The sequence below is a fragment of the Salmo salar genome, chromosome 02, assembly GCF_965601325.2.
Source record: "Salmo salar chromosome 02, fSalSal1, whole genome shotgun sequence".
Classification (NCBI taxonomy): domain Eukaryota; kingdom Metazoa; phylum Chordata; class Actinopteri; order Salmoniformes; family Salmonidae; genus Salmo; species Salmo salar.
In genome coordinates, this window is record NC_138292.1 from 94,699,046 (window position 1) to 94,720,361 (window position 21,316).

The 21,316-nt window shown below is 39.8% G+C and overlaps 1 protein-coding gene and 1 long non-coding RNA gene across 2 annotated transcripts; one reads left to right on the forward strand and one right to left on the reverse strand.

Moving 5' to 3' along the window:
- Positions 1-206: 206 nt before the first annotated feature.
- On the reverse strand, positions 207-5,495 carry LOC145863467 (uncharacterized). The gene is made up of 2 exons (XR_014382471.1): positions 4,929-5,495; positions 207-2,155 (listed from the first exon to the last, which is right to left on the reverse strand). It is a non-coding gene; the product is annotated as an uncharacterized LOC145863467 (long non-coding RNA).
- Positions 5,496-10,387: 4,892 nt separating this feature from the next.
- Positions 10,388-20,657, forward strand: LOC145863440 (uncharacterized). The gene is made up of 2 exons (XM_082968336.1): positions 10,388-10,862; positions 17,693-20,657. Exons 1-2 carry the CDS (start codon positions 10,595-10,597, stop codon positions 18,361-18,363), a joined length of 939 nt encoding a protein of 312 aa, XP_082824462.1. The 5' UTR covers positions 10,388-10,594; the 3' UTR covers positions 18,364-20,657.
- Positions 20,658-21,316: the final 659 nt, after the last annotated feature.

The following is a 21,316-nucleotide window of genomic DNA, read 5'->3' on the forward strand; positions in this document are numbered from 1 at the left end:
ATAACTAAATGTGTTTATTTCTGTGTTGCAGGGGCAGTCAAGAAATGGAACGGCAAGGCCACAGAACATGACATAAGCAGAGCTGTGGGAGACCACCTCAAGCCCCTGGTAGAGCCGGGGGTGGTGTTTACCACTCCACCACGCCTTCAGCAGGCTGGAAAAGTGGGATTGATACGGTTTTCATACTAAGATGGACCAAGAGTCTGTTGATTGGTCGGTCATTGGGTTCATTTGTTTTATTATATGTTCAAATAAAATCAAGCTTTATTTATACAGCACATGTCAGACATGGATGCAACACAATGGCTTCACAGGAAAAAACAAAGAAAATAAAGAGAAATATTTAGTACACAAACATAAGAGGATAAAAAACAGAAGAATAACAACGTAAAGACTAATGAGCATTGTAAGGAAATGCCATTAATTAAAATATTAACAATATGATGCAACATCCAACCCAAAATATAAGCTTGTTTTTTAGGAGGGTCTCTGAAAGACACTATGGGGGTGTCCACTGAAAGTTGACTAGTAACAACAACTGGGACCTAAAAGACACCCACCATGAGACCCACTAAATCTGCCCAAGAAGAGGCAAACAAAAGAAAAACCCACACCAAACTTAAAGACAGGAAGCAAACCAAAAAGGTGGAGCAACTAAAGGTGTTGACTCTCCACATGTATCAAGACAACTGGAGCACTGGAACAAACAAAACTGCAATCAAATTGTCACATGCGCTGAATACAATAGGTGTAGACCTAACAGTGAAATGCTTACTTATGAGCCCCTAACCAACAGTGCAGTTTTTAAAAAAATACAGAAAAGAATAAGATAAAACTCATCTCCAACACGGAAAAACGTGTCAAAATAAATTGTGGTAACACTGGTTAAATGCACAACACAAGTCTTTTTGACTGCCCACCCTTGAGACAATCAGCAACCAAGTTGTCCTTACCACAGACATGTCTGATTTCAAGAGGAAACTCCTGCAATATCTGTAGTAACTTTCCACCTCACTGCGGAGCTTCTCTCTTTTCAGGGTTCACTAGATAGGCATGTTGTTGGATCGGGGCCCAGTCCCCAATGTCATGCTCTAGTACATTTGGGTTGGCACATCTGAGAATGAACCCTGATATTCTAAAAGCAGGGCAACAGTGATGCATTTACATTTAGGGGTCGCTAAACAAAGGGACGAAACACTTGTCATCACTCATCGGTATCATGTTGAAATCAATTGTGCCGAGAGGAGGGAAATGAGGTTGCACGTCCTGTTAAAACTAACAGCTCAAAAACCACACAGAATCTGGGAATAATGTGTACATCACTGGTTAGATAACAAATTGTAGAAAACAGCTAGCTACATTTTGAAGTGTTGCATTTTGATTGAAGTGGGTCACCAACGTGGGAAGTGTAACAACTCTTTCTTTGTTAGTCACTTTTTGTTAAATCTCATAAATAATACTCTTTCATTTCAGAGCCTGGATCTTTCACTGAGGGTAAGATCAATTGAACAGGGGGCAAACTTTTAGGGTTCTACATTGTGACATCATTAAAATACTGCTACTACAATGTTAAAACATTCTACATTGTGACATTAATTCATTGATATCATGAAACATCTCCTTCATGTATTTTCTGATGTTTAGTCAGATATCTTTTATCTGAGTATCTCTTCCCACATTGATTACAGCTATAAGGTTTCTCTCCTGTGTGTGTTCTCTGGTGTAAAGTCAGCTGGCTTGATGTAGGAAAACTCTTCCCACATTGATTACAGCTATATGTATTCTCTCCTGTGTGTGTCCTATGGTGTACAGTCAGATAGTCAGATCTAGTAAAACTCTTCCCACATTGATCACAGCTATAAGATTTCTCTCCTGTGTGCGTTCTCTGGTGTTTAGTCAGATGGTCAGATCTAGTAAAACTCTTCCCACATTGACCACAGCTATAAGGTTTCTCTCCTGTGTGGATTCTCTGATGAATTTTAATGCATGATGAGTTGAATCTCTTCCCACAGTCAGCAGCAGTGAGGTCTCTTCCCTGTGGGTCTCTGCAGGTGATTATTGAGGTGTTCTGATCTGGAGAGATTCTTCTCTGCCTCTTCAGCATCATGAGGTTGTTGAGGCTCCCCAGAGGATCCACGATAGTTAAGTATCTCTCCTGTGTGAACAACAAAGTCAGACAGATGATTAAATGCCCACAACAGCAGAAATCCACTGTAAAAGTGATGCCAATGAATGTTAAAATTATTTGACAATTGTCTTAAAATGAGCAAGAATAGTAATATTTTCTCTTGTTTTCACATTAGTAGTAACATCGATGATTGTAGGCTAGAAATAAGTTATTAATGTTGTTGTAACTCTAAGCAGTGTGCCAGACGACTTTTGGTCTCCAATATAGGCCCTTTTCTGTGTTTAATAAAATTGCGGCATGAGGGCGATGCACATGAAATTTGGTTGTAGAAACTCCTCCCTGCTAATGAGGAAACCACTCGTTATGGATGTAGTATATCTGGTAATGAGGAAACCACTAGTTATGGATGTAGTATATCTGGTAATGAGGAAACCACTAGTTATGGATGTACTATATCTGGTAATGAGGAAACCACTAGTTATGGATGTAGTATATCTGGTAATGAGGAAACCACTAGTTATGGATGTAGTATATCTGGTAATGAGGAAACCACTAGTTATGGATGTAGTATATCTGGTAATGAGGAAACCACTAGTTATGGATGTAGTATATCTGGTAATGAGGAAACCACTAGTTATGGATGTAGTATATCTGGTAATGAGGAAACCACTAGTTATGGATGTAGTATATCTGGTAATGAGGAAACCACTAGTTATGGATGTAGTATATCTGGTAATGAGGAAACCACTAGTTATGGATGTAGTATATCTGGTAATGAGGAAACCACTAGTTATGGATGTAGTATATCTGGTAATGAGGAAACCACTAGTTATGGATGTAGTATATCTGGTAATGAGGAAACCACTAGTTATGGATGTAGTATATCTGCTAATGAGGAAACCACTAGTTATGGATGTAGTATATCTGGTAATGAGGAAACCACTAGTTATGGATGTAGTATATCTAGTAATGAGGAAACCACTAGTTATGGATGTAGTATATCTGCCTGGAGCAAAAATGGTGAGCAAAGATTTTAGTTTTTCACAATGTATTCTGAATGTGAATGGGGGAAATTCAGGGGAGTAACCTCCATTTCCAGGTTGCTTATGAGTTCATTTCACACTACTTTGGATTATAATTGTAAGGCTCGTTTGAATGTCCTGCTTAATATAATGTTTGTGTCGTCATCGCAAATCAACCACTTTGTACGTAAAAAACACTTCAACCAGTAAAATTTCCATCAGCCTGACAATGAGGGTTTGTACACTGCTTGTTTGCCAAATTGGCCCATAACTTCACCTAACAACAAACATACCTATGTAATGAACGAAGAGGGCACTTTGGTTGTTGTTGCATGACACACATAGTGTCCTCTAGGACCCATAACAATAACATAGACCTAGTGTAGGACCCATAACTTCACCTAACAATAACATAGACCTACTGTAGGACCCATAACATCACCTAACAATAACATAGACCTACTGTAGGACCCATAACTTCAACTAACAACAACATAGACCTACTGTAGGACCCATAACTTCACCTAACAACAAAAATATCTCTGTGTGTTGTACAATAGCCTATCCATCAAGGAACAGTTCTCTACACATTATGAGCTAAGTATCTCTGTGTCCAAACAGACTAACGAGACCCTACTGTAAATCAATCAGACAATAACACATTATAAACATCAATTTGTTAGGGATGTTGGATCCAACGTGGAGCACGGCATAACTGTCTTTACCAGAGTAATGAATGAAGAAGCACTTTGGTTGTTGTTGCATGTCGTGATGTTTGTCATGTGACTGTCATTCAGAAAATGATTTCCTGGATCAGCTGATGATAGTTGAACATGTGACTGTAACTAAACAGCTACAGTATTAAGAATTATGTGTAATTATTGAAGAACTGCGTTAATGACAGTATCCATTTGGGTGTTGTCAATAAAGTTAAGGTGACTCTCGGTTAGAACCATTGGATTTAGCAAACTCTGAAATGATTTAGGATTTCTGTGCCCATGAAAACTGTTTTTCCAGCGTAACATAAGGAGACACTAAATGTTACGTAGGTAGAGTGCATTTCAGAGATCTGAGTACAAAAAACTGTCCTAACAGGACAATAACCTAAACCACAAGGCCAAATCTACACTGGAGGAGCTTACCAAGATGACATTGAATGTTCCTGAGTGGCCTAGTTACAGTTTGGACTTAAATCATCTTGAAAGTCTATAGCAAGACTTGAAAACGTCTTTCTAGCAATGATCAACAACCAACTTGACAGAACAGGAAGGATTTTAAAAAGAATAAAGAATATTCACATGAAGATCAGTCTCCTATTGGATGACATCACGACTTCCCATCAAGCCAACTCCTTGAATGCCTTACTATGACATCACTCACTCCTTCTAGTTTGCAGTTGTTAAAAAAAACACTATTTTGCTCAAAACATTTATTTGTTTCCCATTAGTGTGTTTATACTTTACTGTATTTATATCACTTTTCAACAGGAAAGGACGTCATGAACAATTCATACAGTACAAAAACATATTCAAGTGTAGAATGTCCTTTTAAAAATCACACATTAGTTCAACAACTGCAGAGTTTGTGTCCCTGTTTTATTAGATAGTACTCACTGTATTTACTGGTGTTAATCAGATCAATGTCCCTGTTTTATTAGATAGTACTCACTGTATTTACTGGTGTTAATCAGATCAATGTCCCTGTTTTATAAGATAGTACTCACTGTATTTACTGGTGTTAATCAGATCAATGTCCCTGTTTTATTAGATAGTACTCACTGTATTTACTGGTGTTAATCAGTTCTCCAGTCTTCTCTTCATCATTGACAGTAATTGACCCCTCTCCAGCCTTAATTCCAAAAACGACTTAATCTTCTTTCACTTCATCCTCCAAAAACTGCATCTTTCTCCTCTTCTTTCACAGTAACATCCTCCTCCTCTTTCACTCTGAAGGCGTCTTCCTCTTCTTTCACTGTAACGTCTTTCTCTTCTTCTTTCACGGTAACAGCCTCACCCTCTACTTGTTTTTGTATTGTAACAGCCTCCTCTTCCTCCTCCTCTTTCACCAGAGCTTCTTTCTCCGTCCAACAGACCTCTTCTTTAGCAGGAGGAGAGTAGCTTAGTGAACTCATGGTCGGGGATGTTAGCTAGCTAGGCTAATGCTAACTTAACCAGCCAGCTAGTTCACTTACAACGTAAATATTACATTTAATGGGGTAGCTAGTTGTTTCCACATAAGTATGTTTAAAGCAAAATGGCAAATAAACCACGAAATTGTCTAAAGAACGTGAATGTTCCGACTTTGTCGGCTAGCGAGCTACCGAGGTGGCTGCAGTTGTTGAAGAAGCGTTCCGTCCACTAGATTATACGTCACACTAGAAACATCGCCTGAAAGACACATATCGCCATCTGCTGTCTGGAGGGAGGAAACGCAGTTGAGGAGGGAAAACTATTTTTCTTCTTCATTGAATTATAATATTATAAAGCAGTTTAGGGAAACGTTTTTTCACTCTCCATTAAATATGAATATTATTATTAACACGTACAAAGAGCAACAAGTGTTGTTTGATTAGTTCAGATTTTTCATGAGAATTTAAAACAAACTTAACATCTACTCCACATCTGTATTTCTGATTCAGTCAAATAACTAGATATCAAAATAAGCACCTAGTTATTGATTCCCTTGATAAAGATGAGCAAAAATTACTGTGTGAAATAAATAAATAAACTTTACCCACTACCAGGATATTTTAGCCCAAAACCTGGTTACCTCTCTGCTAGGAGGCTGAAACTTGGCCATAAGAGGATCTTCCAGCAAGACACATCAACATCCACAAAGAAATGGTTATTTGGGCACAAAATTAACATTTTCAATGGTCATCTCAGTCTTCGGACTTGAACTCCATTGAAAACCTGTGGTTTGAATTGAACAGGGCAGTCCACAAGCGCAGACAAAATAAATCGAGGACCTGTAGAGATTCTGTATGGAGGAAGGGTCTAAGATCCCACCCAATGTGTTCTCTAATCTCATAAAACATTTCAGTGTCGTTAGTCTCCCAAGGGGGAGGTGCTGGAGTATTGAAAACATGGTTGGCAATAATTCAGACCCCTACCTTTTGAGAATTACATGTTAAACTAAATATATTTTTCTGACAAATTGTATTAGTATAAAATAATGCCATTTCCCTTTATTTTTGACACAATATAGCTCAGTATTTTAATTCTTTATTTTATAGAGTCGTTTTGGTCATCTTTATCAAGGGTGTCAACAATTTTGTCCCCCACTGTACCTCCATACTGCTCCTACATGGTGTAACAATACATCATGTAGATGTATATTTACATTTTAGTCATTTAGCAGACGCTCTTATCCAGAGCGACTTACAGTAGTCAATACATACATTTCATTTCATGCATTTTGTTTTTGTACTGGCCCCCCGTGGGAAACGAACCCACAACCCTGGCGTTGCACACACCATGCTGGCGTTGCAAACACCATGCTCTACCAACTGAGCCACAGGGAAGACCATGCGGAAGACACATTTCAGTTGAAGGTATTCAGTTGTACAACTGACTAGGTATCCCCTTTCCAGCATTGGGGAACATCCGGCGCCTCGTTGTGCATGTTGCATCTATTTCTATGGGCACAAGCACTGTTCATGACACAAACTGTTCACACCCCTCTTGTTGGTGGAGAGAATTTTTCAGGGTTAAAGCTTATTTCCTGCAACTCTGCACATTTTGTCATGGGGTGAAAAGAACATTTTGCAGTTTTAAAGCTCATTTTCTTGCAATTGATTGACAGGGGATTGACCTCTAACCTCTGATAGCGAACCACCCTAGCCAGAAGGAGTTGCAGGGTTCCACTGTAGCGACGAAACATGCTCACAGAGCTCAGCATGTTGTGAACCAGCAACACCTCCGACTCAGAACGCTCCTCTGGGCACTTCCGCATAATCTCCACCAGCAGGACAGGGATCCGGTCCTGGAATGTTCCAGACATAACGCTCACACACGTATACAAGCACACATACGCTCACACACATTCACACATAGCATTCACGCTCACAGACAAAGACAGAGACACACACACGTATACAAGCACACATACACACATAGCTCTTTCACTTTGAAGTGGTTCAGGTCAAACACCAGATTTTTACCCGTTCCCCCGGCCGGCTGGTTGGTGATGGTCTCCCGGAAGTTGAACTCTATGAATTGGCGAGAGTTGGAACGGGACATGAAGTAGCGGCAGAAGCGAGTCATCAGGATGACGCTGCGCACCGCCCACTTAAAGCCTAGCTTTCCCCGGCATGGAGCAGCCTGCACCGGGGCCGAGAATAACATCTCTGCTGCCTGCTGGAAATGTAAAACCGCCGATGGCACATCCTTGAGGTCCGTCTTGGCCTCCTTCGCAGCTTTCTCCGCTTTCTCTCCTGTCTCCATTGTCCAATGGTGTATAATGAACAGACTAGGTCTATACTGCTCCTACATGGTGTAACAATACATCATGTAGATGTACACTACCGTTCAAAAGTTTGGGGTCACTTAGAAATGTCCTTGTTTTTGAAAGAAAAGAAGAAAAAAGTCAATTAAAATAACATCAAATTGTTCAGAAAACAGTGTCGACATTGTTAATGTTGTAAATGACTATTGTAGCTGGAAGAAGTATTATCCACCTAAACTAACAGAACCGGGCTAATTAGTAGTTAATGGAGATGGAGGTGTGTTCTAGTGGGTCTGGACAGGTGTGATGTAGTTAATGGAGATGGAGGTGTGTTCTAGTGGACAGGTGTGATGTAGTTAATGGAGATGGAGGTGTGTTCTAGTGGGTCTGAACAGGTGTGATGTAGTTAATGGAGATGGAGGTGTGTTCTAGTGGGTCTGGACAGGTGTGATGTAGTTAATGGAGATGGAGGTGTGTTCTAGTGGGTCTGGGCAGGTGTGATGTAGTTAATGGAGATGGAGGTGTGTTCTAGTGGACAGGTGTGATGTAGTTGTGTTTAACGTTTGCAAGCTTGAGCTAGATATCGACCTAGTGTGACCTTCCTGGTCCCTAAAGTCAGTGAGTTACCACAGGAAGGAGCAATGGATGGATAGTTCATTTATTTCCAAAGCTGAAATGATGGGACACACACAGTGTGGATGAATGATCAGGATATAAATAGCACTCCTAAAGAAGATGCAGTGAGGATGAATGATCAGGATATAAATAGCACTCCTAAAGAAGATGTAGTGTGGATGAATGATCAGTAGTGACAGGATATAAATAGCACTCCTAAAGAAGATGCAGTGTGGATGAATGATCAGGATATAAATAGCACTCCTAAAGAAGATGCAGTGTGGATGAATGATCAGGATATAAATAGCACTCCTAAAGAAGATGCAGTGTGGATGAATGATCAGGATATAAATAGCACTCCTAAAGAAGATACAGTGAGGATGAATGATCAGGATATAAATAGCACTCCTAAAGAAGATGCAGTGTGGATGAATGATCAGTAGTCGACAGGATATAAATAGCACTCCTAAAGAAGATGCAGTGTGGATGAATGATCAGGATATAAATAGCACCCCTAAAGAAGATGCAGTGTGGATGAATGATCAGGATATAAATAGCACTCCTAAAGAAGATGCAGTGTGGATGAATGATCAGGATATAAATAGCACTCCTAAAGAAGATGCAGTGTGGATGAATGATCAGGATATAAATAGCACTCCTAAAGACGATGCAGTGTGGATGAATGATCAGGATATAAATAGCACTCCTATAGAAGATACAGTGTGGATGAATGATCAGGATATAAATAGCACTCCTAAAGAAGATGCAGTGTGGATGAATGATCAGTAGTGACAGGATATAAATAGCACTCCTAAAGAAGATGCAGTGTGGATGAATGATCAGGATATAAATAGCACTCCTAAAGAAGATGCAGTGTGGATGAATGATCAGGATATAAATAGCACTCCTAAAGAAGATGCAGTGTGGATGAATGATCAGGATATAAATAGCACTCCTAAAGAAGATGCAGTGTGGATGAATGATCAGGATATAAATAGCACTCCTAAAGACGATGCAGTGTGGATGAATGATCAGGATATAAATAGCACTCCTATAGAAGATACAGTGTGGATGAATGATCAGGATATAAATAGCACTCCTAAAGAAGATGCAGTGTGGATGAATGATCAGTAGTGACAGGATATAAATAGCACTCCTAAAGAAGATGCAGTGTGGATGAATGATCAGGATATAAATAGCACTCCTAAAGAAGATGCAGTGTGGATGAATGATCAGGATATAAATAGCACTCCTAAAGATGATGCATTTTCCAGTTTGCTACCAACTTGAAAGAGGGAACTTTAGCATAAAACCCACATGGGAAACTGAGAATCGGCAAATAACATATAAAGAAAGGCCAAACCAACAACAGAAGTTACTAAAACATAAATTGCTAATTTATGATGTAAAACGTGGATTTTATGATGTAATGTCAACTTTATACATTTCTATCCCAGGACCACTCAATTTCCAATTTCTCCAAAATCTCCTGTGGGTTACCCAGAATCACATCCTTTATCACTGACTGTAATGTAAACAAACGAGCAGCGATCTAAGGTACTGCATCTCAGTGCTAGTGGTGTCACTACAGACCCTGGTTCAAAACTATGCTATATCATAACAGGCCGGGATTAGGAGTCCCATAGGGCAACGCACAGTGGCCCAGCATCGTCTGGGTTAGGGTTTGGCAGGGGTTTGGCCGTCATTGTAAATAAGAATTTGTCCTTAGCTGGCTTGCCTGGTTAAATAAAGGTTAAATACATTTTTTTTAATGTAACTTCATTACACCGTTACACTGGCATACAAACTCGGTAGCACAGAGTTGATAATACATATGACGTTGGGAAATAGTGCATTGTGGGTAGTTTAGAAGATTTCCCGAAATAAGTTAATCAATTTGTAATAATGCAAAAACATAACTGTTTGTACTTATAGGTAACCATATCGTGACTACAACTAGCTTACTAAGTATTTAACCACACTGTGTTGTTACGCTGGTGAGTAAAAACTAATGCTTCCTACACTTTAACTTTTTGTCTGACAATAAAATAAACATTTTACTCAACAGCGTTACCCACTCCAGTCAGCAGATGGCGGTCTGGGAATTTAAGGTGCTGTTGGTGTGACGTATAATGTAGTGGACGGAACGCTTCTTACAACAGTAGCAACAGTTATTCAGCCACCTCGGTAGCTTGCTAGACAAAATAGCCGAACCAATAAAGCTCTTTAGACGCTTTAGTGTATATTAGCCACTGTGTTTTAAACCCACTACTGTCGTCTAGTTAGTTATCCGATTTAATTTCATATTTACGGTGTTGTTGTTATTAGTCAGCTAGCGGGCTGGTTAAGTTAGCATTAGCCTAGCTAGCTAACATCTCCGACCATGAGTTCACTAAACTACTCTCCTCCTGCTAAAGAAGAGGTCTGCTGGACGGAGGAAGATGGTCTGTGGCTGAACGTTGTCGTGAAAGAGGAGGAAGAGGATGTCACAATACAAAAACAAGTAGAGGGTGAGTCTGTTACCGTGAAAGAAGAAGAGAAGGACGCGTTCAGAATGAAAGAGGAGGAAACTGGATATCTGGGCCCGGTTTCCCAAACGCATGTTAAGGCATCCAATGGTTCTAACGATAAACGGGCCCTGATTAACACTAGTAAGTACTGTCTTAAAAACAGAGGCACAAACTCTGCAGTTGTTGAACTGATGTGTGGTGTTAAAGGGGAAATCTGCAAATGCTACATCTATATTCGGACTTTAATTTTTTTTTATTTATAACCGTTGATTCTTGAAGAATATAACACATGCCTCATGAGCTTAGTTCAACTGTTGTACCCCATCAGAACCCCAAATAAGCTTTTTTTACTCCAATGTTTAGAAACAATGTAAATCAACACTGTATAGCCTCAACATGGTTAAAACTACAATGTTGATATCATGGATGGTCAGTCCTTGCATCCATATTTCTGTCTATGAATTTGAGACTAGTTACATTTCTCCAACCCCATCATCTTATTACCAAAACAGTGTTTTGAACTGCAGATTGTTTGGTTGATTGATGTGTGTTTTTTTTTTAAACAGTAGCAAAATGGCTGCCCTGAGACTTGGTTTGGTAAACAGCTGAGGGATGGAGGCTAGGAGAAATGTAACCACTCTCAAATTCATAGAGAAAGCTATTGTAGCAACCGTAACTCAAAACCTTGTCAAGAAGTTAAGACATCTTGACGTAACAGTTATAAAGTGTTGGCGAAACATACCTAGATTCAATTATATTCATGAATTGTTTTGAAACCTTTGTTTTAAACCCTTCTCAAAGTTGGTGCCTTGACGGATTTGTAAAAAAAACAGTTTGTCATAAAACACAATATTTATTTGTTTAACTAGGCAAGTCAGTTAAGAATAAATTCTTATTTACAATGACTGCCTACCCCGGACAACGCTGGGCCAATTGTGCGCTGCCCTATGGGACTCCCTATCACGGCCGGTTGTGATACAGCCTGGATTCGAACCAGTGTGTCTGTAGTGACGCCTCAAGCACTGAGATGCAGTGCCTTAGACCCTTGGACTTAGTGTCCACTGCACCACTCTGGAGTCCCAAAATCATGTTCTAGTGCTGTCCCCAACTAAAATACATCTTGGTCAACCAAGAGTCATCTGTTCTTTCTACCAATCGCCCCATGTGTTTTTATAAAATCTATATGTACTGAACTTGTCTGATGCTTTAAGCACGCTATTTGATTAAATAATTAAAACACATGCTGTTTGATTAAGTAAATAAGACACACAAATGACTAGAGGGAGCCAGTCATCAAAGTAACCTGACTAGAGGTGTTTGTTTAAATAATTACAGATACACAAGTTACTTGAGGGAGCCAGTCACCAATATAACCGAGAAATACTCTTCCTCCTCCTCCTCCCGCTGCTGCTGATCCTCCAGATCTGGTGCCAGTTATGATTTTCATATGTTCATTTTCGTGGAACAGTTTCATTTAATTTATAATTGTATCTCAAAATCATTGTCTGTGATTAATCTACATTCTATCTAAATCTAAATGAAAATTATACAAATCTAAAAGTAACTTTTATTGCCATTGGCAACTATGTAAAAATATTGCCTACATAAAGCCAACAAATAAAAACATTGCAAATAAATATCCTCTAAATCACATGGCCTGTCTACAATGAACTTGAAACATTGTATAAATCATTCTGGGCTCTCAGTTTCCCGCCAGTGAGTTTGGGACAGACACAGCTGTAGGCTATTTGTTAAAGGGATAAGAAGTAATCAGGTATTTTATGACATTTCCACTGGATCAGAGCATTACATTTTTCCCTTTTATGCTGAGTGGTTATCGAAAGGGCGAGAGCTGGAAATGTTTTTCAAATACTTGAGGAACTATTCTCATTTACAATTGATTTTGATTAGACTTTGTTTACTTGCTGTTTGAGGTGAAGAAAAATTACTTTGAGAAGCTGCACAATTCATTAGTGGTGGTGCGTTAAGACAATCAGAAATACTATCAGACATCCCCAAATGGGCACATTTATAGGCCTACATTTGCACACAGGCCAGGTAGACTAGTCCTACTTCTATATGTGTAATTAGGTGTGCGTCCTTACTCAACATTGACAGGAGTGTTTCAAACAAAAGACAATGAATAAATTGACAAAACTGACATATCTTGCGGGGTCAGGTCTGGGTGGTCTGCCATGGGCCGTTTCAGTTAGTATCCTTTTGGGTCGGCATGGGGAAGGATTGTACCCATAGTATGTTGTACCGAAGTTGACCGACTGAAAGGGAGTGTAACTTTATGACTATAATTACTCTTCCCTGAAGGAGGGAAACGAGGTACAACACCTGTTTGGCCCCACCCCTTCCTGGGTCGGTGAAGAGCGGTATTAAATTTAAGGAATAAATCCAAGCCTCACGCTCATCACCTGTGGAAGGCGGGGCTTCCAGCGAGGCGTGGATTTAATAGTATGTTGTACAGTTTTCATGGGCACAGAAATCCTAAATCATTTCAGAGTTTGCTAAATCCAATGGTTCTAACCGAGAGTCACCTTAACTTTATTGACACCCAAATGGATACTGTCATTAATGTGGTTCTTCAATAATTACACATAATACTTAATACTGTAGCTGTTTAGTTACAGTCACATGTTCAACTATCATCAGCTGATCCAGGAAATAATTTTCTGAATGACAGTCACATGACAAACATCACGACATGCAACAACAACCAAAGTACTTCTTCATTCATTACTCTGGTAAAGACAGTTATGCCGTGCTCCACGTTGGATCCAACATCCCTAACAAATTGATGTTTATAACGTGTTATTGTCTGCTTGATTTACTGTAGGGTCTCGTTAGTCTGTTTGAACACAGAGATACTTAGCTCATAATGTGTAGAGAACTGTTCCTTGATGGATAGGCTATTGTACAACACACAGAGCTATTTTCCTATATTTGTTATTAGGTGAATTTAGGGTCCTACAGTAGGTCTATGTAATTGTTAGGTGAAGTTATGGGTCCTACAGTAGGTCTATGTTGTTGTTAGGTGAAGTTATGGGTCCTACAGTAGGTCTATGTTAGGTGAAGTTATGGGTCCTATAGTAGGTCTATGTTGTTGTTAGGTGAAGTTATGGGTCCTACAGTAGGTCTATGTTATTGTTATGGGTCCTACAGTAGGTCTATGTTGTTGTTAGGTGAAGTTATGGGTCCTACAGTAGGTCTATGTTAGGTGAAGTTATGGGTCCTACAGTAGGTCTATGTTGTTGTTAGGTGAAGTTATGGGTCCTACAGTAGGTCTATGTTATTGTTATGGGTCCTACAGTAGGTCTATGTTGTTGTTAGGTGAAGTTATGGGTCCTACAGTAGGTCTATGTTAGGTGAAGTTATGGGTCCTACAGTAGGTCTATGTTGTTGTTAGGTGAAGTTATGGGTCCTACAGTAGGTCTATGTTATTGTTAGGTGAAGTTATGGGTCCTACAGTAGGTCTATGTTATTGTTATGGGTCCTACAGTAGGTCTATGTTGTTGTTAGGTGAAGTTATGGGTCCTACAGTAGGTCTATGTTATTGTTATGGGTCCTAGAGTACACTATGTGTGTCATGCAACAACAACCACAGTGCTTCTTCATTCATTACATAGGTCTATGTTATTGTTAGGTGAAGTTATGGGCCAATTTGGCAAACAGTGTACAAACCCTCATTGTCAGGCTGATGGAAAAGCTAGACAAAGAGCATTTTACTGGTTGAAGTGTTTTTTAAGTACAAAGCGGTTGATTTGCGATGACGACACAAACATATTAAGCAGGACATTCAAACGACCCTTACAATTTTTATCTAAGTAGTGTGAAATGCACTCATAAGCAACCTGGAAATGGAGGTTACTCCCCTGAGTTTCCCCCATTCACATTCAGAATACATTGTGAAAAACAAATCTTTGCTCACCATTTTTGCTCCAGGCAGATGTACTACATCCATAACTAGTGGTTTCCTCATTAGCAGGGAGGTGTTTCTACCACCAAATTGCATGTGCATCGCCCTCGTGCCGCAATTTTAGCAAACACAGAAAGGGGCCTATATTGGAGACCAAAAGTCGTCTGGCACACGCTTAGAGTTTCAACAACATGAATAACTTATTTCTAGTCTACAATCTTAGATGTTACTACTAATGTGAAAACAAGACAAAATATGACAGTTCTTGCTCATTTTAACCTCTCTGGGGTATGTGGGACGCTAGCAGGGCGCCAAGTTCAAAACAACCAAAATCTCATAATTCAAATTTCTCAAACATACAACTATTTTACACCATTTTAAAGATACACTTCTTGTTAATCCAACCACATTGTCCGATTTCAAAAAGGCTTTACGGCAAAAGCATAGTATTAGATTATGTTAGGACAGCACATAGACATGAAAAACAACACAGCCATTTTCGTCGATAAAATATTAAACTGTTATTCAAAGAATTATAGATACACTTCTCCTTAATGCAACCGCTGTGTCAGATTTCAAAACAGCTTTACGGCGAAAGCACATTGTTCAATATTGTGAGTACAGAGCTCAGCCATCAAAGCAAGCTATACAGTTACCCGCCATGTTATGGCGTCAACAAAACTCAAAAGTAGTATTATAAATCTTCCCTTACCTTTGCTGATCTTCTTCGGAATGCACTCCCAGGACTCCCACTTCAACAAGAAATGTTCGATAAAGTCCATAATTTATGTCCAAATACCTCCTTTAACCTCTCTGGGCTAGGCGGGATGAATTCGTCCCACCTACGTAACAGCCAGTTGAAGCCTGTGGTGCGATTTTCAAAACCTTTGAAATGCTATTACTTCAATTTCTCAAACATATGACTATTTTACAGCTATTTAAAGACAAGACTCTCGTTAATCTAACCACACTGTCCGATTTCAAAAAGGCTTTACAACTAAAGCAAAACATTAGATTATGTCAGCAGAGTACCAAGCCAGAAATAATCAGACACCCATTTTTCAAGCTAGCATATAATGTCACAAAAACCCAGAAGACAGCTAAATGCAGCACTAACCTTTGATGATCTTCATCAGATGACAACCCTAGGACATTATGTTATACAATACATGCATGTTTTGTTCAATCAAGTTCATATTTATATCAAAAAACTGCTTTTTACATTAGCATGTGACGTTCAGAACTAGCATACCCCCCGCAAACTTCCGGGGAATTCGCTAACATTTTACTAAATTACTCACGATAAACGTTCACAAAAAGCATAACAATTATTTTAAGAATTATAGATACAGACCTCCTCTATGCACTCGATATGTCCGATTTTAAAATAGCTTTTTGGTGAAAGCACATTTTGCAATATTCTAAGTACATAGCCCAGGCATCACGGGCTAGCTATTTAGACACCCGGCAAGTTTAGCACTCACCATAATCATATTTACTATTATAAAAGTTTGATTACCTTTTGTTGTCTTCGTCAGAATGCACTCCCAGGACTGCTACTTCAATAACAAATGTTGGTTTGGTCCAAAATAATCCATTGTTATATCCGAATAGCGGCGTTTTGTTCGTGCGTCCCAGACACTATCTGAAATGGTAAATCAGGGTCGCGAGCATGGCGCAATTCATGACAAAAAAAATCTAAAAATTCCATTACCGTACTTCGAAGCATGTCAACCGCTGTTTAAATTAAATTTTTCTCGTAAAAAAAAGCGATAATATTCCAACCGGGAATGTCCATTTAGCTAAACAGAGGAAAGAAAACACAGCTTTCGGTCGACGCGGGCACGAGCCTGAGTCTCACAGTACTGTAACCAGCCACTACCCAAACGCGCTACTTTTTTTCAGCCAGAGCCTGCAAAGCCACGATTCAGCTTTTTACCGCCTTCTGAGACCCTATGGCAGCCGTAGGAAGTGTCACGGGACAGCTAAGATCCTCACTCTTCAATAAACAGAGACAAGAAGAACGACACCTTGTCAGACAGGCCACTTCCTGAATGAAACCTTCTCACATTTTTGCCTGCCAAATGAGTTCTGTTATACTCACAGACACCATTCAAACAGTTTTAGAAACTTTAGGGTGTTTTCTATCCATATGTAATAAGAATATGCATATTCTAGTTACTGGGTAGGAGTGGTAACCAGATTAAATCGGGTACGTTTTTTATCCGGCGGTGTAAATACTGCCCCCTAGCCCTAACAGGTTAAATTCGCGCGTTCAGTTCACTATTCGAAAGCACATTGCGCGAGCGCAAACCCGAGACGAAAAGTCAAGAGTTCCATTACCGTCCATAGAAACATGTCAAATGTTGTTTACAATCAATCCTTAGGGTCTTTTTATCATAAATCTTCGATAATATTCCAACCGGACAATAGCGTATTCATTACTGAGGAAAAAGAAGGAACGGCTCGCCTGCGTGACCGCGCAGTAAACAACTCCCTGGCCTCAGCAGGGTCCACTGGTTGAAGGGGCTCTTATTCTCTCCCCATTTAGAGTAGAAGCATGAAACAAGGTTCTAAAGACTGTTGACATCTAGTGGAAGCCTAATGAAGTGCAAAATGAACCCTAAGTCACTGTATGTTTGATAGGCAATCAGTTGAAAAACTACAGATCTCAGAATTCCACACTTCCTGGTTGGATTCTTCTCTGGTTTTTCCCTGCCATATGAGTTCTGTTATACTCACAGACATCATTCAAAACGTTTTAGAAACTTCAGAGTGTTTTCTATCAACATCTATTAATAATATGCATATCCTACCTTCTGAGCCCGAGTAGCAGGCATTTTACTACGGGCACGCCTTTCATCCGGACGTCAAAATACTGTCCCCTACCCTAGAGAAGTTAATACAATTGTCAAATAATCATTACATTCATTACAGATGACAATTGTTGTACAACATCATGGCTACGCTGTTGGCATCACCTTTTACAGTGGATTTCCGCTGTTGTGGGCCTTTAACCATCTGTCTGACTTTGTTGTTCACACAGGAGAGAGACAGGACTACCGTGGGTCCTCTGGGGAACCTCAACAACCTCATGATGCTGACAGGGCAGAGAAGAGTCTCTCCACATTAGAACACCTCAAGAAACACCTGCAGAGATCCACAGGGAAGAGAACTCTCTGGTGCTCTGACTGTGGGAAGAGATTCACCTCATCAGCAGGCATTAAAATGCATCAGAGAATCCACACAGGAGAGAAATCTTATTGCTGTTCTCAATGTGGGAAGAGTTTTACTCAGCTAAGCAATCTGATGTCACACCAGAGAATACACACAGGAGAGAAACCCTATAGCTTTACTCAATGTGGGAAGAGTTATACTTGGTCACAGAGCCTGATATCACACCAGAGAGAACACACAGGAGAGAAACCTTATACCTGTGATCAATGTGGGAAAGGTTTTGTTAGTTCTAGCTGTCTGACTGAACACCAGAGAACACACACAGGAGAGAAACCGTATAGCTGTGATGAATGTGGGAAGAGTTTTAGTCATTCACACAGCCTGATATTACACCAGAGAACACACACAGAAGAGAAATCTTATAGCTGTGATCAATGTGGGAAGAGTTTTACTCAGCAAAGCAACCTGATTTCACACCAGAGAACACACACAAGAGAGAAACCATATAGCTGTAATGAATGTGGGAAGAGTTTCTCTTAATCATCAGGCCTGACAGTACACCAGAGAACACACACAGGAGAGAAATCTTATACCTGTGATGAATGTGGGAAGAGTTTTACTCATTCACACAGCCTGATATCACACCAGAGAACACACACAGGAGAGAAACCTTTTAGCTGTGATGAATGTGGGAAGAGTTTTACTTGGTCACAGAGCCTGATAGCACACCAGAGAACACACACAGGAGAGAAACCTTATACCTGTGATCAATGTGGAAAGAGTTTTGTTAGTTCTAGCTGTCTGAAGATACACCAGAGAACACACACAGGAGAGAAACCATATAGCTGTGATGAATGTGGGAAGAGTTTTACTCATTCACACAGCCTGATATCACACCAGAGAACACACACAGGAGAGAAACCTTATAGCTGTGGTCAATGTGGGAAGAGTTTTACTCGGTCAGCCATTCTGTTACAACACCAGAGAACACACACAGGAGAAAAACCGTAGCTGTGACTAGAGATAATCTGATAAAAGATCTCTGATCAAATATTAGAAAATACATGAAGGAGTTGTTTCATGATATCAAGTAATTAATGACTCAATGTAGAATGTTAACACATTGTAGTAGGAGTATTTTAATAGTGTCACAATGTAGAATCCTAAAAGTTTGCCCCCCCCAAGTAATATGATTATTGTGGCAGATGTTTGTGTATATAGCACATTTTATGTTTAGATTTGGACATGTTTTGACATTGGGCTATCCCACCTGGCAAAATGTAATTGAAAAGATGTTAAAAATAAGACTATGCAATCAAATATTTCATATTTACATTTCATGAAACATTTAGTAATGGTAATTATTTACTCAACCAACTGACCATTTTTTGGTACAATTATATTGACATTGTTGCCCTGCTTTTAGAATATCAGGGTTAATTCTCCCATGTGCCATACCAAATGTACTAGAGCATGACATTGGGGACTGGGCCCCTATCCAACAACATGCCTATCTAGTGAACCCTGAAAAGAGAGAGAAGCTCTGCAGTGAGGTGTGGAAAGTTACTATGGATATTGCAGTCCATGGTAAGTGTCCATGGTGAGGACATCTTGGTTTCTGATTTTCTCAAGGTGGGCTGTTTTGTGTTTTGCGTTTAGCCTGTGAGTTGTCATGGATCTTATCTTGACTGCACGTTTTTCCGTTTTGGAGATATGTGTTGTTTGGGCTCGTTCCAAGGGGACGAGAGTTCTAGAAGCTAGTGGGGGGAAAAAACATTTTCCTTGTTTTTAATTGTTGACAGCCAGTAGACACCATGTTTATATTGGTGAAGGTGAAGCATTGTAGTTGATTATAATGTGAAATAAAAGTTGTTTTCTGTTGGTGGTGAGCATTCTCGTAAGGTGTTACAGTCTTTGGTTTTTCCATTTATATTTTGAGGTTTGGATTTTAGCTCGTTAGCGCGTCTAGCTCGTTAGCAGGTATAGCTCGTTAGCGCGTCTAGCTCGTTAGCACGTCTAGCTCGTTAGTGGGAAGGTGTTTCACCTGAGCTGGTCCAGGTTCTATTTAAGAGTGTCTGGCCCAGTGCTCCAGTTGTCTTGATACATGTGGAGAGTCAACACCTTTAGTTGCTCAACCTTTTTGGTTTGCTTCCTGTCTTTAAGTTTGGGTTTTTCTTTTGTTTTCCTCTTCTTGGGCAGATTTAGTGGGTCTCATGATGGGTGTCTTTTATGTTCCAGTTGTTGTTACTAGTCAACTTTCATTGGACACTGAGAGCAAAACTGCAAGATTATGTTATAATACTTTTATTACATCAAATGGTTGTTTAATGCAACAGAATAGAGGGTTCTTAGAACTATTGTGTCTGTGTGTTCTACTGAGGATGGGCCTCTGGGAGAAAACACTGTCAGGAGATTTACAATGTCTTTTGGTTGATAAAACCTAAAGAGACCGCATTCCAGAGCATGAGTTAATGTTTCTGTTCTATATGGTACCAGGGAGAGATGACCCCAGGGCCAGACCCTGGTCTCTACACAAAGAGTACTGTTTTTACAGCAGATACTTATTATTCTCAGCAGACAGTATCTTTCATACAAATCTTAACCTTGTTACCCGTTCTATACATCTGTTGTTCGTCATGTAGGTTGAAAGGGGTGTATCTTGGCAGTAAAAGACCTTTGTACTTTTGTCTCGGGGCTCTCAATGAATCATCTGGTGGTGATTCGTCGACCAGCCTTCATTATCGTAGAGCACTCATTTGATTCACTTTATATGTGTGTGTTGTATTGACCTGCTGCCTTATTAATATGTGAATAAAGATTTAGTTTCAGAATAACTCTGACTTGTGTGACAAGTTTGTCTCTTCATTTGATATGAAAGAAATTAACCACATTTGGGGATGTTAAAACCGCTCCTGATGACCTGGCTAAGTGGTGCTCCAGGGATCCCTCTAACTTGATCTCAGGGAGACCACACTTTGGGAACGGAGCAGATAGACCCACCTTTGACCTGAGAGACAGCGAGCTGAGTGGATACATCTCAAACCTAGTTTTAAAAAAAAAAGAGGTGAGAGAAACACGCAAAGTGTAGTTTTTAGAAAAGCCTCGTAGGCTCTGAGTGTGTATTCCTGTGTGGAGGTGTAAACAGGGCCCAGTCAGGAGGCTCTGAGTGTGTGTTCCTGTGTGGAGGTGTAAACAGGAAGGCTCTGAGGCTGAGTCAGCTATCTGTGTGAACTGGATGAAAACTAGAATCTGTGTTTACTAGTTAAGACCATTTATGATATAGTATAAGATAGTACGGTGCACCTAAAATTGTTTTATATCTGGACCCCATTTTAGAAGTATTGAAAGATGTAAATGTATGAGTTACATTATCCTAGGAACTAACCATGACAGAAATGTGAAAATATTCCTGCAGGTTAAAATATTGTTGAAAAACAACTAATTGATTAGGTATGTTTGAGAATAGTATTGTGTGACTGTGATATGAGAGTTG